General features: G+C 42.2%; 1 protein-coding gene across 1 annotated transcript in view; it reads right to left on the bottom strand.

Moving 5' to 3' along the window:
• kmt2cb (lysine (K)-specific methyltransferase 2Cb) overlaps positions 1-12,948 on the bottom strand; it is an 83,922-nt gene that overhangs the window by 14,767 nt on the left and 56,207 nt on the right. Inside the window, 16 exon segments of the mRNA XM_040021646.1 lie at positions 42-1,630; positions 1,729-2,036; positions 2,772-4,676; positions 4,678-4,764; positions 5,000-5,197; positions 6,177-6,250; positions 6,456-6,691; positions 6,792-6,933; positions 7,028-7,171; positions 7,414-7,446; positions 7,968-8,108; positions 9,135-9,182; positions 9,469-9,561; positions 11,312-11,504; positions 12,467-12,597; positions 12,690-12,815. Coding sequence (XP_039877580.1) covers positions 42-1,630; positions 1,729-2,036; positions 2,772-4,676; positions 4,678-4,764; positions 5,000-5,197; positions 6,177-6,250; positions 6,456-6,691; positions 6,792-6,933; positions 7,028-7,171; positions 7,414-7,446; positions 7,968-8,108; positions 9,135-9,182; positions 9,469-9,561; positions 11,312-11,504; positions 12,467-12,597; positions 12,690-12,815 — 5,448 coding nt within the window.

Here is a 12,948-nt window from a genome sequence, read left to right on the forward strand (position 1 = left end):
CTTAAAGTGACACCTATAAGCGGTGCTATAAATTCATTTACCAATGTTGGGGAAGAAGTCGCTGCTTGAGCGCTGTCGTATCATTGCTTGCATCTGCCTCTGCTGCTGTTGCTCCTGCCTCTCCTGGTCCAGGAGGTCCTGCAGTAGGAGTGGTTGCTCCTCAAGCAGAAGTGGCCGATGTTGTTGGGAATTCTGGCCCATTGCCTGGTTTAACACTGCCTGCTGGGCCTGGGTGAGACCGCTCTGGTCCACTCCAGATGTTAGTCCAACCTGATGATCTGGCCCAAAGCCACTCAGGGGAACCTCTCCTGCAGTGACTGTGTCAGGTATTGTTTGACTCATTGTAAGTCCAGAGGTATGTTGAGCATCAGCGACTTGGTTCTGCTGGGCTATGAGGTCACCTCCTTGATTGACAGACTCAACAATTGGGTTTAATGATTGCTCTTCAGGCTGCTGCTTAATGAGTAAACTAGACAGGACTGGGGTGGAGTCAGAAAGCACTCCTTTCTTATCGGAGATTAAGGTATTTCCAGCAGTTTGCTGGTCTACTACATCAGGTGGTTGTTGACAATCTTTGACCTCTGCTTTAATTTCCTGCCCAGGAGCCAGAGCAGCTGAGTCCTTATTTAAAGGGACCTCCAGCTTGACTTCAACTGCAGACTGCTCACCCATAGTCTCTGACTTTGCCAGTACAGATGCTGAACTGGAAGAAGCCTCGGTTACGGTGCTTGAGCTTTTGTTGATATCTGTGGCATCAGTATTGTCATCCATAGGATCACTGAGATCCAGCTCCTCACTAAACATGTCTTTCTTGATATCATCTAGATCAGGGTCTGTGTAAGCAATGATGTCAAATTTCCCAGATGTCAGGAAGTCATCAAGGTGTAGGTCATTGGTCTCTAAATCAAGGTCTTTGCCATCTTCAGGATCCAGATTTAAGTTTTCCAAGTCAGCATCTACTAGATCTTTTACCTCCACGTCCTCTAGATCTTTGACTGCAGATTCTTCTGTATCCAGTTTCTCCTCCACAGTTTCTCTGCTCGTCACCGAGACAGTCTCACTCTGTCCAGCAGGGGGTGCAGACAGGATCATGGAAGCTGACATATTTGGAGTCTCATTTGAGGCAGGCTGGCTCATGGACCTCATCAGAGGAGACTGTTTGAGTGTGCTTCCTGGAATCTGGGTTTGCTGATGAAGATTGTCCATACTGGCAGAGAGGTGTAAATGGCCAATTTGGTTAGCCATAGGGTCCATCATTCTGGGCCCCTGATTTAAGGGGAACCTAGAATCGGGTGCTCCTGGAAAACCTGCAGGCCTTTGGTTCTGGAAGTTGGGATCCAAATTGCTTCCTTGCATGTTGGCAGGAGGGAATGGCATGCGTGGCCTGTTTTCTGCTGCTCTGTGCCGCAGTTCAATAAAAGGCTGGCCCATTATGTTGTGCTGCTGCATTGCCATACCACGAGGAGGGAAGTGCTGGGGCATCCCCATAGGGTTTGCTCCCATGTTTTTCGCCATTTCAGCAGACATAGACCGTCTCATTTGAGGAGGGACATCTTGCATTGGGTGTTGCCCCCTTGGAAAGAAGTCTTGAGACCGATGAGGTCCTAGAGCTCCAGGTGGAAAAGCAAACCTGTGGGGGAGGGATAAGAAAAAAAACCTTATAAAGAGATAAAGGGAAAACTTAAATTTGGAAACACAAAAAGTAATTAAAAGAATAACAAAACAAACCTTGGTCCCTGATGTCTCAAATCTCCAGGATGTGGGCCGCGGGGCATTTGACCTTCATTAGGAAAGGCTACACGCTGATCCCCTGGAAAATGTCCAGGAAACCTCATCGGCCCTCTAATAGGTCCTTGTCCAGGATAAGGCGGAGGAGGCCGGGTGAATATTTCCCCTGGTTGAGCAGGACCCTCTTGGGGCCATGGCCGTGGCGTTCCTGGGGTTATGTTGCCAGCAGGCTCCTGAGGGCCCCTCTCCTGTCGGGTGGCACTCCTCTGTTGCTGCTGTTTGATGATCAGTTCTCTAATTCGTTGCCGCTGTAAGTTTGAAAGATTTAAGTTTTTAAAATCATTTTTAGCTTTTCAAAGAATTGATTTGGGGTTTTTTCTTTTACATAGCTACTGCACAACATTATTTTATTTGAGATTTCTTTTAGTTTTCTGTATGTCCATATTTTGTCTGGAACAGTTGTGTTGAAGATAAAGTTTATAAATAGGCCTCTATTTTCAAGAGGACACTGTAAAGTATAAACAAACACATGCTATGATATGTAAATGATTTCATTTGTATTTTTTTTAAAACTGAAAATGTTCAAAGAAATCATTGATCCTGCCCCAATATACTCATGAATTTAAGAGAAGCAACAATGTAGTTATAAAAATAATCTCGTAATTCTTTAAAAATACAGGGAAACATCTCACAGGAAACTTAATCTGTAACATGATTGGTATACAAGAAGAATCCCATAATACTTAGAAGTATAGATGGGGAGGGGTTTAAGAAGAGACTGAAATGTGCATTACACACTTTTTAAAAAAAAGATCACATTTTAGTTTCAAAATGTGATACTTTGTCTTTATAGTATTTTTACTTGATTTGGTTTTTAATTTTGTTTTTCCTTTTACATTTTACACAGCATCATAAAATGTTTTAAACTACAGGATTGTAGAATAAAATTTGAAGTATCTGGCTATTAATAATATTATTAGACAGTTAACATTAATATTTAAAACTATAAGATTCAGAATACAACACAAACAGTGTTCACGTACCTGTCTGAGTCTTTCATCGCACTCAGCAAGAGCAACAGTTTGAGCCTCTGATGCTGAAACAGGAATTTGTGGATTGTTGGACAGTTGGACCGGGTCCTGAAGGCCAGCTCCATTGTTACCCACAACTGACTGATCTTTCATTTCCATTTTTTCTGACTGTGGACGAGGGGTCATGGGTGCTTGTTCAAATGGATCATGGACAGGTGTCTGACTCGGTCTTCTTGAGGGTGACTGAATAAATCCATCGTCTGAAACACTGGGGTGTTTTGGTGTTTGTAAGTCTGGGTGAGGGAAGGGCTCTTGAAGTCTACCTTGGGTTGGGGAGAAAGGATCCTGGCTTCCCATTGGTCCTTGTCTTGGCCCTTGTCTGGTAAGCCCATCAGGACCAGGCCTCGGGGTGCCTGGAGGATGGCTGTAAGGATCATTCAGCATTGGTCTTGGGACTCCAGGCTGGGGAAACATGTCACTACTCCCTGGTCTTGGTGTCCCGGGTGTACTGGTAAATGGCTCCATTGACCCCCTCATGCTGCCTGGTGACTTAGAAAACCTTTCCCCCACTGATGGCCGAGGAGTACCTGGTGGCTGAGCATAAGGGTCCATTGAGTGCGAAGGGGACATCCTCTGTCCAGGGTGAGACTGATGAGAAAACTGGTTCATTCCACTAGGACGAGGTGTAGCTGGAGCCTGCGAGTAGGGATCTGAGGATGGGCTGGGGGTGTTTGGTGGTTGACCATAGTTGTCATGGGGACGTGGGGTGCCAGGTGGTCGAGCATAGGGCTCAAAAAACGGTCGAGGTTGAGCACCTGCTTCATTGATGGATCGGTGGTTAGCTCCAGGCTGAGAGAAAGGGTCAGCAGCTTGCTTGCTAGGACCAGAAGGCTGGGCAAAAGGGTCATATGTGAAGTGGTCAGGTCTTGGAGTGGAAGGTGCATGTGCATAAGGATTTCTTGATATTTGAGTAATTGGTCCTGGCTGAGCAAAGGAGTGCCCCTGTGGGTGATGCTGGCCCATCCTGGGAGGACTGGTAAAGTTGTCATTCGCTGACGGTCTTGGGGTGTGTGGAGGCTGGGCATAGGGGTCAGTTTGCTGATTCTGGGAGAATCTGTCAGTAGGATGTGGGCCTGGTCGGTTGAAGTGATCCTGAGCCTGAGGAGGGGGCATAGGTGTTTTAAATAGAGGGACAGAGCCAGACTCATTGCTTCCAGGTATCGGCGTGAGTAAAGGTCTTGAATAAGGGTCAGACAATATCATCCTGTTCTGGGTCATGCGCTGATAGGCATCATTTCTTATCATTGGCCTTGAGTATGGGTCTCTGCCAGGAGAACCCATTGGAGGCCTTCCTTGAGCAGCTTGACTGCCTCTGGGGGGACCCATGGGCTTCAGAAAAGGGTCAACTTCACCAGTGGGTCTTGGGGTGTCAGGAGGTTTGGCGTAAGGATCACTGGTCATTGATGTGGGAGAGCCAAAAGATTCATGAGCAGGAGAGGGCCTCCCTCTGTCCTGCTGCTCCATCAAGGAGGTGGGTGATTTACCAGATTCCATGGGCATTCTTCGACACGCATTTGGTCCGAGAGTTGGAGGTCTTGGGGTCCCAACCATCTTGGCATATGGATCCCATGGAGATGATGGTCTGGACCCAGAGGAACCTGGTGAGAAAACTTGTGGAGACTGAGGTTGGGAGGAAGGCCCAGAGGGAGGGGGAGGAGGGGGTCGCAAGAACACATCCTCTGAAGGACCTGAAGTGGGTGTCCCTGATAGCGTCCTGGAAAAGCTCTCTTTTGAGTTGACCTGCTGCATAGGGGACATGCTGCCATTACTGGGCTGGGAGGCTGGGCTTTGGTTACCACTGTTGTTGGCATCTCCCTCTGACTGACTAGTTTGCTGTTGTTGTTGTTGCTGTTGTTGCTTGTTGTTGAAGTTGTTCATTCTTTACTTGCTCCAGTTTCTGAGTGGCTTCAATTTTGGCTTGCTGTTTGCTTTTCTGCCTCATTTGCTGTTGGAAGGACAGAGTGAAAAGCTGCATTAGATGACAAAAGGGGTGCATAAATTATCAGTCTCATGCCAAAAAAGAGCTGGACCTACTAGCCACCAATGTCATCAGGGTTAATGTGGAGGATAGTGTAGTTCTTTAGGGGGTGTTTTACTAAACCACCACTTCTTAGCTGTCTTAATATAAAGTGGACCTGCCGCTGCATTCGACTGACTGACTTCATTGCATACACTCTTACCTGTCTAAACTTCCACTCTTGTTCATGCTCTGACTCTTTTGGTTTCAAAGGGTCTTTAAACAGGAGATCTGTGTCTAGTGGTATGTTGGGATCAAACACCTCAGGGGGCTGTTGCTGTGGATGGTGCCTCTTCACGGTCTCATTCGACATCTGGACTTTGTTGATGCGCAGGGCTGCTCGGTTATCTCTTGCCTTTTGCTAAACAGCAAATCAATCACAATTGAAAAACAAAACAAAAAAAGATTAGAGAGATTTGATAAACACAAGATTATAGAAAAAAATAAAGGTTATCCATGTAGCCCCCAATTCTCTATAATATCTACTTACACTATTACAAACATTAGTACGCAATACTGAATTATAATTATTTCATAGCAGTAAAAATAATATTTTTATGATATGCAGGCATTTGTTTTGGATGGGATTGCCATGCTTAATCCTTTGGTTGCATAGCCTTTACATATTGTACATGGAGCAGGATGAAGGTCAACTTCTTATTGTTAAATTAGGTATCTCAATAGTTCATAACCAAGATGATGTATCACAATAGCGGTTTTAAAACAAGATTGCAAATAAAAAATACTGGCAGCCGCCTATGCTACCCTCTCAGCCTCCTAACAGATGCACCTATGGCATAAATGTGAAAAGCCTACATGATTTTCAGAAAAGTTGACCTTTGACTGTGAGGTTGAGGTCACTGAGATTCAAACTCAATTTTTAGTAGATGCATCTATGTATCAACTTGAAAATCCTGCGTTGCTCCATTCTCGAGTTAGCATATTCAACACTCTCAACAACATCCCATCAGCCTTTTACAGATAAGGCGTAAGTGTTACCCCCCCCCCCCAAAAAAAACCCCAACAGCAACCAAAAATCAAAACTAAACTCGCCAAGCAGAGACTGGGTCTTTAAAAGGGGCCTCTACCAGGTAAAATGGCTTCTAGTAAACTTAATTACAGAGGCAATAGGGAGCTTTAATTCTGAGCAAGACTTCCGCTGTTAATTAGTTCATCAGAGAATGACTGCGTTTCAAACTGGTTTGGCAAAAGACAACCGGCCAGATACACGAGTGTGCCTTTTGCATACTAGTAAGTCTGTGCAGCTACTTTGGTGTCCTGCATTGTACCGTCTTTGATTTAATTGAAACTAAATGGGATAATTGAATCATTGATCTTACCACATATGGGGCCCTGTCTTGTGAGCTAGCTTTCCTCCAAAGTTTTGCAATTTGCTTCACTCTTGTAGACCAGTCTAGGAAGAATAATGGAGAAAGTTGTCAAGTCAGCAGCTCTCAAAGTGCATACAAGGTATGGTTTGTACTGTATGACGTAATGCAGTCAGTATAAAAACAATAACCAGAAATGAGCAGAAACAACAGGAATGACAATGTAAACTGGACCATAAAAAACACAAACAGGAGAGAAAATGCCTTCAAGCTTTAGAGCTATATACCAACCTGGGTATTCTTCTTTAAGGTTGGGGAAATTGATATTAGTATATAGCACAGGAGCAACGGTGGCTAGTTCTCCAAGTGTCTCCTCCTTTTCCCACTTGAGTGTACTCCTTTGGGCATTTGACATGGCTTCAGTGTCCCCCTCGGGCAAAGAACCAGGGGGTGTAGGGCCAGGGCCATGGGTAGGGGTGGGCCATGGACCAACTGCCTCTCTAGGCATCTGATTAAACTTTCTTTCCCTGTAACACAAAGAACAGAAGCTCCAAAGTTATACTTTGCTGATTTTGCTGAGTGAAGAAAAAAAATGCATTAACAGTTGAAAGGGAAGCATGACTTTACCTCGGATTGTCAGTGAAAGGCATACGGTTGAGGGGAGAGAAATTTTCTGGGATGCAGGGCCCTGCTCCATGATTTGTAGGGAAGCGTTGGTTTGGTCCCATCATACCATTAATCATTGGCATTCTTGGAAACATGGGATTCCCTGAACACAAGATTTGCGAGGTGAAGTAGATGCAGATTTTAAAAACATTTTGTAATATTTTTATTTGATCAGGGCAAAATGACTAATGATGTACCTGCATTGGGGTGAGGCATGCTAGTGCCAGGTGTGGCAGGGAGGGGCCCTGGACCCTGGGGGTGAGGCACCTGTGGTGGTGGTTGGCTCGTGCTGGGGCTCAGGACTGCTGTGAAGAGATCCTCCACATCCTTTCCTTCCAGCTCTGAAAAAGTTTGACAGCTCAGTGTAAGCGTACATGTGTATGAAATGTAGTAACGTACAATGTCAGAGAACAACCCATTACAGCTTTTAAAGGAACCAGAACATTCATTACACTAATCTTTATAACATTATATTGGTGAAATTGGTTACAACACTTCATCATGAGTTTAGAGGTCAGTTATGCTGGGTGGGAAATAACTGGACCAAACTTAAGTTTTCACAAGAAGAATAAAAATTACAAACCTGGAATTTTGTAAAGTTTGCTGAGAATTGACTCTGAAAAACAGAGAATCAACAAAAACAGATTATTATTCATTTTGAAGTTCCAAAGCAAAGGGAATTAAGTTGCAAAACAAATTTCTACTAAAAGACAGAAGAAGAAGATGGGCTTAATGCACAGAAACTTTCCACAGAACTAACTTTGATCCTCTGTTCTCTGCACTCCCAATGTACTAAAATGCCAGATAAATATTGGATAGTTAGCTAGCTGACGGTTACAACGTTTCAGCTGTTTTACTTCACTTTTGTTGGAAACTGTGCGACCCAAAATCAAGAACAAAATGCTCCCATTGGAGCTCTTCATTTCAAGTTCACACAGGATGTCTTGTTTTCCTAAATCCCTAACAATGCCTGGACTTCGTCATCGCTGCCTGTATCACAGAATTTCTTGCGTGTTGTTAAATTAAATCACAATGAACTAAAACCAAAAGCAACAACCAACAATGGTTCTTAATCCCTGTGGGAAGTTCCTGTGTTAGAACTGTGGCTAAACATGGCGCCTGGTCTCCCACACTGACCATCAGTAACCATTTTGTCCAGCTCTGGGCTGAGAATGCCGTCCAGGGGTTCCTCTGAGAGGGTTCGAGGTGTTCTCCGGCCTCCCTGAGACTGGGGCGCCACTGGGGAACTGTCTGCCAGGGGCCCAATGTCCAGACCAGCTGTGGAAACACACAGTCAATGCAAAAACAAATCATAACACAGACACATGTGCACACATACACAGCAACCAACAAAATACTGAGCAAGAACGAGATCAGAAATATAGAACTGAAGTGAGAACATGTTTATTGTCATAACAGCCTGTGGAACACAACCAAGACCAAAGACTATATGATTACAGCTCCTTGGGGTTCCTGTATTGTTTTAAAGGAATGTTTTAGGATATGTGAAAGTTCAGACAGGTCAGACACAAAGTCTGAAGGAAAATGCTGTTCTAACCCCTACATTAGCCTTCCATTTAAGACATTTCTTTTTAAAAGAAAGCCATGGAGCTTCTTTTGAAACATTTCTTTCAATTTGAATTACATAAGAATTTATCAAAGCACGACTACCAACATAACACACTCCTCTCCAACTAATGTCTGACACTTTAAATTATTTAAATAATTTCTTCTACACAAAACTAAATACCAATACAAGGATGGTTGCAAACATTGGTTGGCAACAGCAGTACAAAAATGAAATTATATAAGCCCTTAGAATATTTCAGATAAATAAAGTATTTCTTTTTCTTCTTCCAAAGAATGAAGGACGTGAACTGCAGATGCTTTCTGCCATAAAGCCACAGGAATGAGAACTGAGGATTTCATCGTCTTCAGGAATTAGAAGGACATTTGCCAAGGCCTCTTGTTCTAAACTGCTCATTTCTTGAATACTAGGATGTCCTTGCCAATTTGTTTCTCTGCTATCTTGGAGACATTTTCGATTAGGCAGATAAGAACTTGCGTTAGGGTATAGGAGGTTCACAAACAAAGACCCACACACCATAGGCGCTTGAGTGAATACCGTGCACGGTGTTAGGTAAGCACTAAGAAGTTAATGAGTGTTAAAACAATCTGAAATGGTTGAGAAAAGGTTGGTGTGAAGCAGCTTGTATACATGCACACTTAAATAGAGACACGGAGACACTGTAAAAGGGGGAGAATGCACTAAAGCAAGGGATTAGTAGGCCAGAGCACCCTTACCAAAAGGAGGAGGTGAGCTGTCAACCTGGAAGGGGCAAAAATCAAGACCTACAAGAACCCAAAACCAGATCAAATGAGTGGGTGGAAAAAAAAAATAGTGAAGACAGCATAAGCACAACACACTTTAGATGATGCAAACAAAAAAGAAAACAAAAAAGGTGAACAAACAAAAAAATATTGTGATATTTAAAAATTATTAACGTAGTGAAAGCAAAAGATTGTTTCTATTTGGGGAAATTTCTAATTGAGGAGTGAAACTATTTTATATACCCACGGCTAGGTGACTATTAATAAAATCTTGCCACTGTGACTGCCTGTGAGATACATAACGCACCAGAGTCATTGCTTGGCTTTCCGAGCATTCCCAAGATGTCTGCATCAGTGTTCAGAACATCAGATAGATCAACTAATGGTTCCTCAGACGTCTCTGTAGATGCGGGGGAAAAAGGAACAAAAGAACAAAAAAAGGAAGAAAACCAAACTGTCACAAATCATAATTGATGATGATGAACGGACATGAATGAGAGTTGGAACCATCTGTTTGGATGCCTCATGTAGAATTTGCTGTTAAAAATAAACATTAAAAAATGTCACAAATAAAAAAATAAATAAAACTCCAAATGTACCATATCAGATGTATCTTTCTGAAGAATGTATACTAAAGAATAAGTTTAATTATATGAACTGTAAGGTTTTCTGTTTCATGGATTTCGTCAGTGAAGGCCTTGACTGATGTGAGTCATTTGACTTCTAGCTTTTTGTCTCGTAATATAGTCTCTTCTAATAATTTTCTATTTTCTTCCTTAAAAAGTTGAAGTAAAAGTGTAATAAATAAATAAATCACCATTTTCTAAAGTCACAGTTGTCAAGGTTCCAGTGTTTTATTTTGCTGAACTGTTAAAACTGCTGAGTTTCTTTCTTTTAAATTAGGCACACCAGATTCTGAATGGCAAAAAAAAAATCTGCAACCCTCTTGGGAATCCAGTATTCATTACTGTCACTTCCCAAGTCATCACGATGCCTTTAAACACAATGACAGCAAACTAACCCTAGTTTATGACAAATTTGTCAAATCAAACAGTAATTTTGTAATAAAAATCAAATATTTCTCTCTAAGAGCCAGGTAATTACTAATTGTGAAGAACTTCATAGAAGCGTGTTTTGTTTGATTCGTGCCAACATAAGAAGCTACCAAATGTCCAGATATGTGGACAGAGTGTATCAAGTTTGGGTATTTAAACAGGCTGGAACAAGACTGAAAATTGAATCAGCAATCATACCACATCCCTGTTCACCTGTCAGTGAAATGGTGGGATTGTTTGATTTCAAACACAATCTAAGTCTACTTCTGCTACAGTCATCAGTCTTGGACACATCTATTTGACTGGAGTGCAGGGAGCGGCTAACAATGTAAAGCTGTGGCGCAAGTTACAAACTATCTGCACTGCGCTTTAAATAATAAATTAAACTACTGTTAGAATACTGGAAAGCTTCTAATCTTTAATTTTATGGCAGTTTATTTGCTAAAAACCTTTTCTATTTGGACTCAGTCCTGACAACACATTGCTATTATTCAGGATATTACACTTCTGTTTCTGGCTGTGCCATCCTTGAGGTCAGTATAAAGGGCATTTACGATTTTTTTGAAAAATTTACAGAAAGATCAAGAGAGCAAGACACACACAGTGAGTGTAGCAAGACAGAGCGAGCTTGCAAAGAGAACAGAAACTGAAAGTTCGCTGTATTTACTTCACTTTTGGAATTTAAGTATTCTTTAATTAGTTTAGCTTTAGTTGGAGCAGCAGTCGAGGGTCTGAATGCTAATTATCAGAGATTAACCTCCAGCATTTTGGTCATGTATGAATGGGGAATATGCAATTTGAACATGTGTTCAGTAAACATGTTTCAAACCCATTCAGTTCTGCATGAAGCGGTTAATACTCTCATTGGGGACAAGTAAGGACAAGGGAGACAAAATTCATTAAAACTTCATGCAACATGGACTATATGCTGTTTTACCCTTTGCCAAACACCTGCATTGTTTCTTTAAAAGCACTGGCCAAGTTCAGAGCATGCTCTGTCTTTGGTCATATCAAATATTCAGTGCAGTACAATGCTTTGAATCAGTGAATATTACATCTCTTGCTGCGGAGAACCAAAGTAATGTATATACATACGTGCTGCTGCTGGTCTGGGGGGAATGGAAGTTGTTGATGCGCTAAGCAGAGGGTCTGATGAGGGATCCAGAAAACTGCTAGTGGGATGCTTCCTCTCCACTTGGCTTTGTCCGTCTTCCAGTAATCCTGATTCGACCCCCTGTTGCCTGCTCTGCTTGCTTTTGTCTAGCAGGTCCTTTCCAAAGAAAGCCTCCTGAACATGAAAACACAGGACACCAGCCAGTGTCACCTAATTTTTCTTGACATCATTCTTAGAAAACCATCCGCATCCATTTAAACCCCATGTGAACTTAAGTGAAACAGAAAAGCTTTGAAACTAACACTGAGGTTACTCTTGGCCTCACCTTATCGGGCCAACCTCCCCCAACCACTTACACCCATAAGTCATCTGCTGTCCTGCTGCACTGAGAAACTAAAAGCCCAACCTGGTGCTGTCTTAATAACTAATGAAATAAGCTTCACTGTGTTAGACCTTTAGGTTAGACTCAATATCCCCCGTCACCCCTGTACCATGGTGGGATAAAGAGCAGCACTGACAGCTGCCGGTGGCTTAATGCATCACATATCCATGTTTTAGCCAACACAAGGTGACAGACAGATACTAACTGGGGACACAGAGCCTTGGAGTTACATCCATGTTAAGCTTTTGTGTGTCAATTCACAACTAAAATAGGAGCCGTTTAACGGGTATGATCAAAAACATCTATCCTCTAATATGAGTATCTTTAGGCTTTTCCCCTTTAAATAAAAATAATAAAAAAGGCTCACAGAAGGAGCACTAAGCACAATAGTTCTGCAACTGGTTTCAAGGCATTGTACTTGGATGCACTTGAAATCCCAACCTTCCCAAGGGTGAGATAAAACACATTTAACAGCCATTTCATGATGTGATCAGACAATCTGCACAGGAGAGGAACGTTTGCACAATAATAAAATATTATATATATATATATATATATATATATATATATAAACTTAATATCCATTTCCAAAATTAAAAAAAGAACAAAAAATAGAATCAAGAAGTAAATCTATAAAATAAATTCCTCCATGATAGATATACTCCACAAGGTGTGTGGATATAGAAATGTAACAATATATTCAAATTCTGTATATACAAGCAAACAGTGATGGACGCTATCATGGACGGCAGACCTGCAGGTAGGTTGGAAATGCCTCCTCCAGTTTTGTCTTCTTCTTTCGATATCGTTTCTTTATTTTTTCTGGAACTTCCGGTCCGGGGGGCGTCTCATCAACAGGAGTTTCCGGCAGTGCCTCTGGCCAGCCTGTAATAAACAGAAAAAGTATAGCCACTCTCTTCTAGTTCTACAGTTATCTCTTATTTTGAAAGACAGATTCACAATTCTGGTGCACAAACCTTCATCTTTTCCAATGAGATTCTCCGACACAGAGCCAGAAGAATCCTTTCTGCAGAGGGATCGTTTAGCCTTGCCCGGACCTTGGCCTGGACGGCTTCTTTGACGGACCATGAACCCACCGATACCTTTTAAGAAGTTATAAGAAATATATTTATAATACATATAAACATTTTATTTGCAGTTATAAAGGTTACTCAATTTTCAATATTTTAAATATAGACTGTCCATTGTATTCAGCTTTCGGCAGAGAGGCCGTGA

Source organism: Simochromis diagramma, unplaced genomic scaffold, assembly GCF_900408965.1.
Source record: "Simochromis diagramma unplaced genomic scaffold, fSimDia1.1 OVJJ01000205.1, whole genome shotgun sequence".
Classification (NCBI taxonomy): Eukaryota; Metazoa; Chordata; class Actinopteri; order Cichliformes; family Cichlidae; genus Simochromis; species Simochromis diagramma.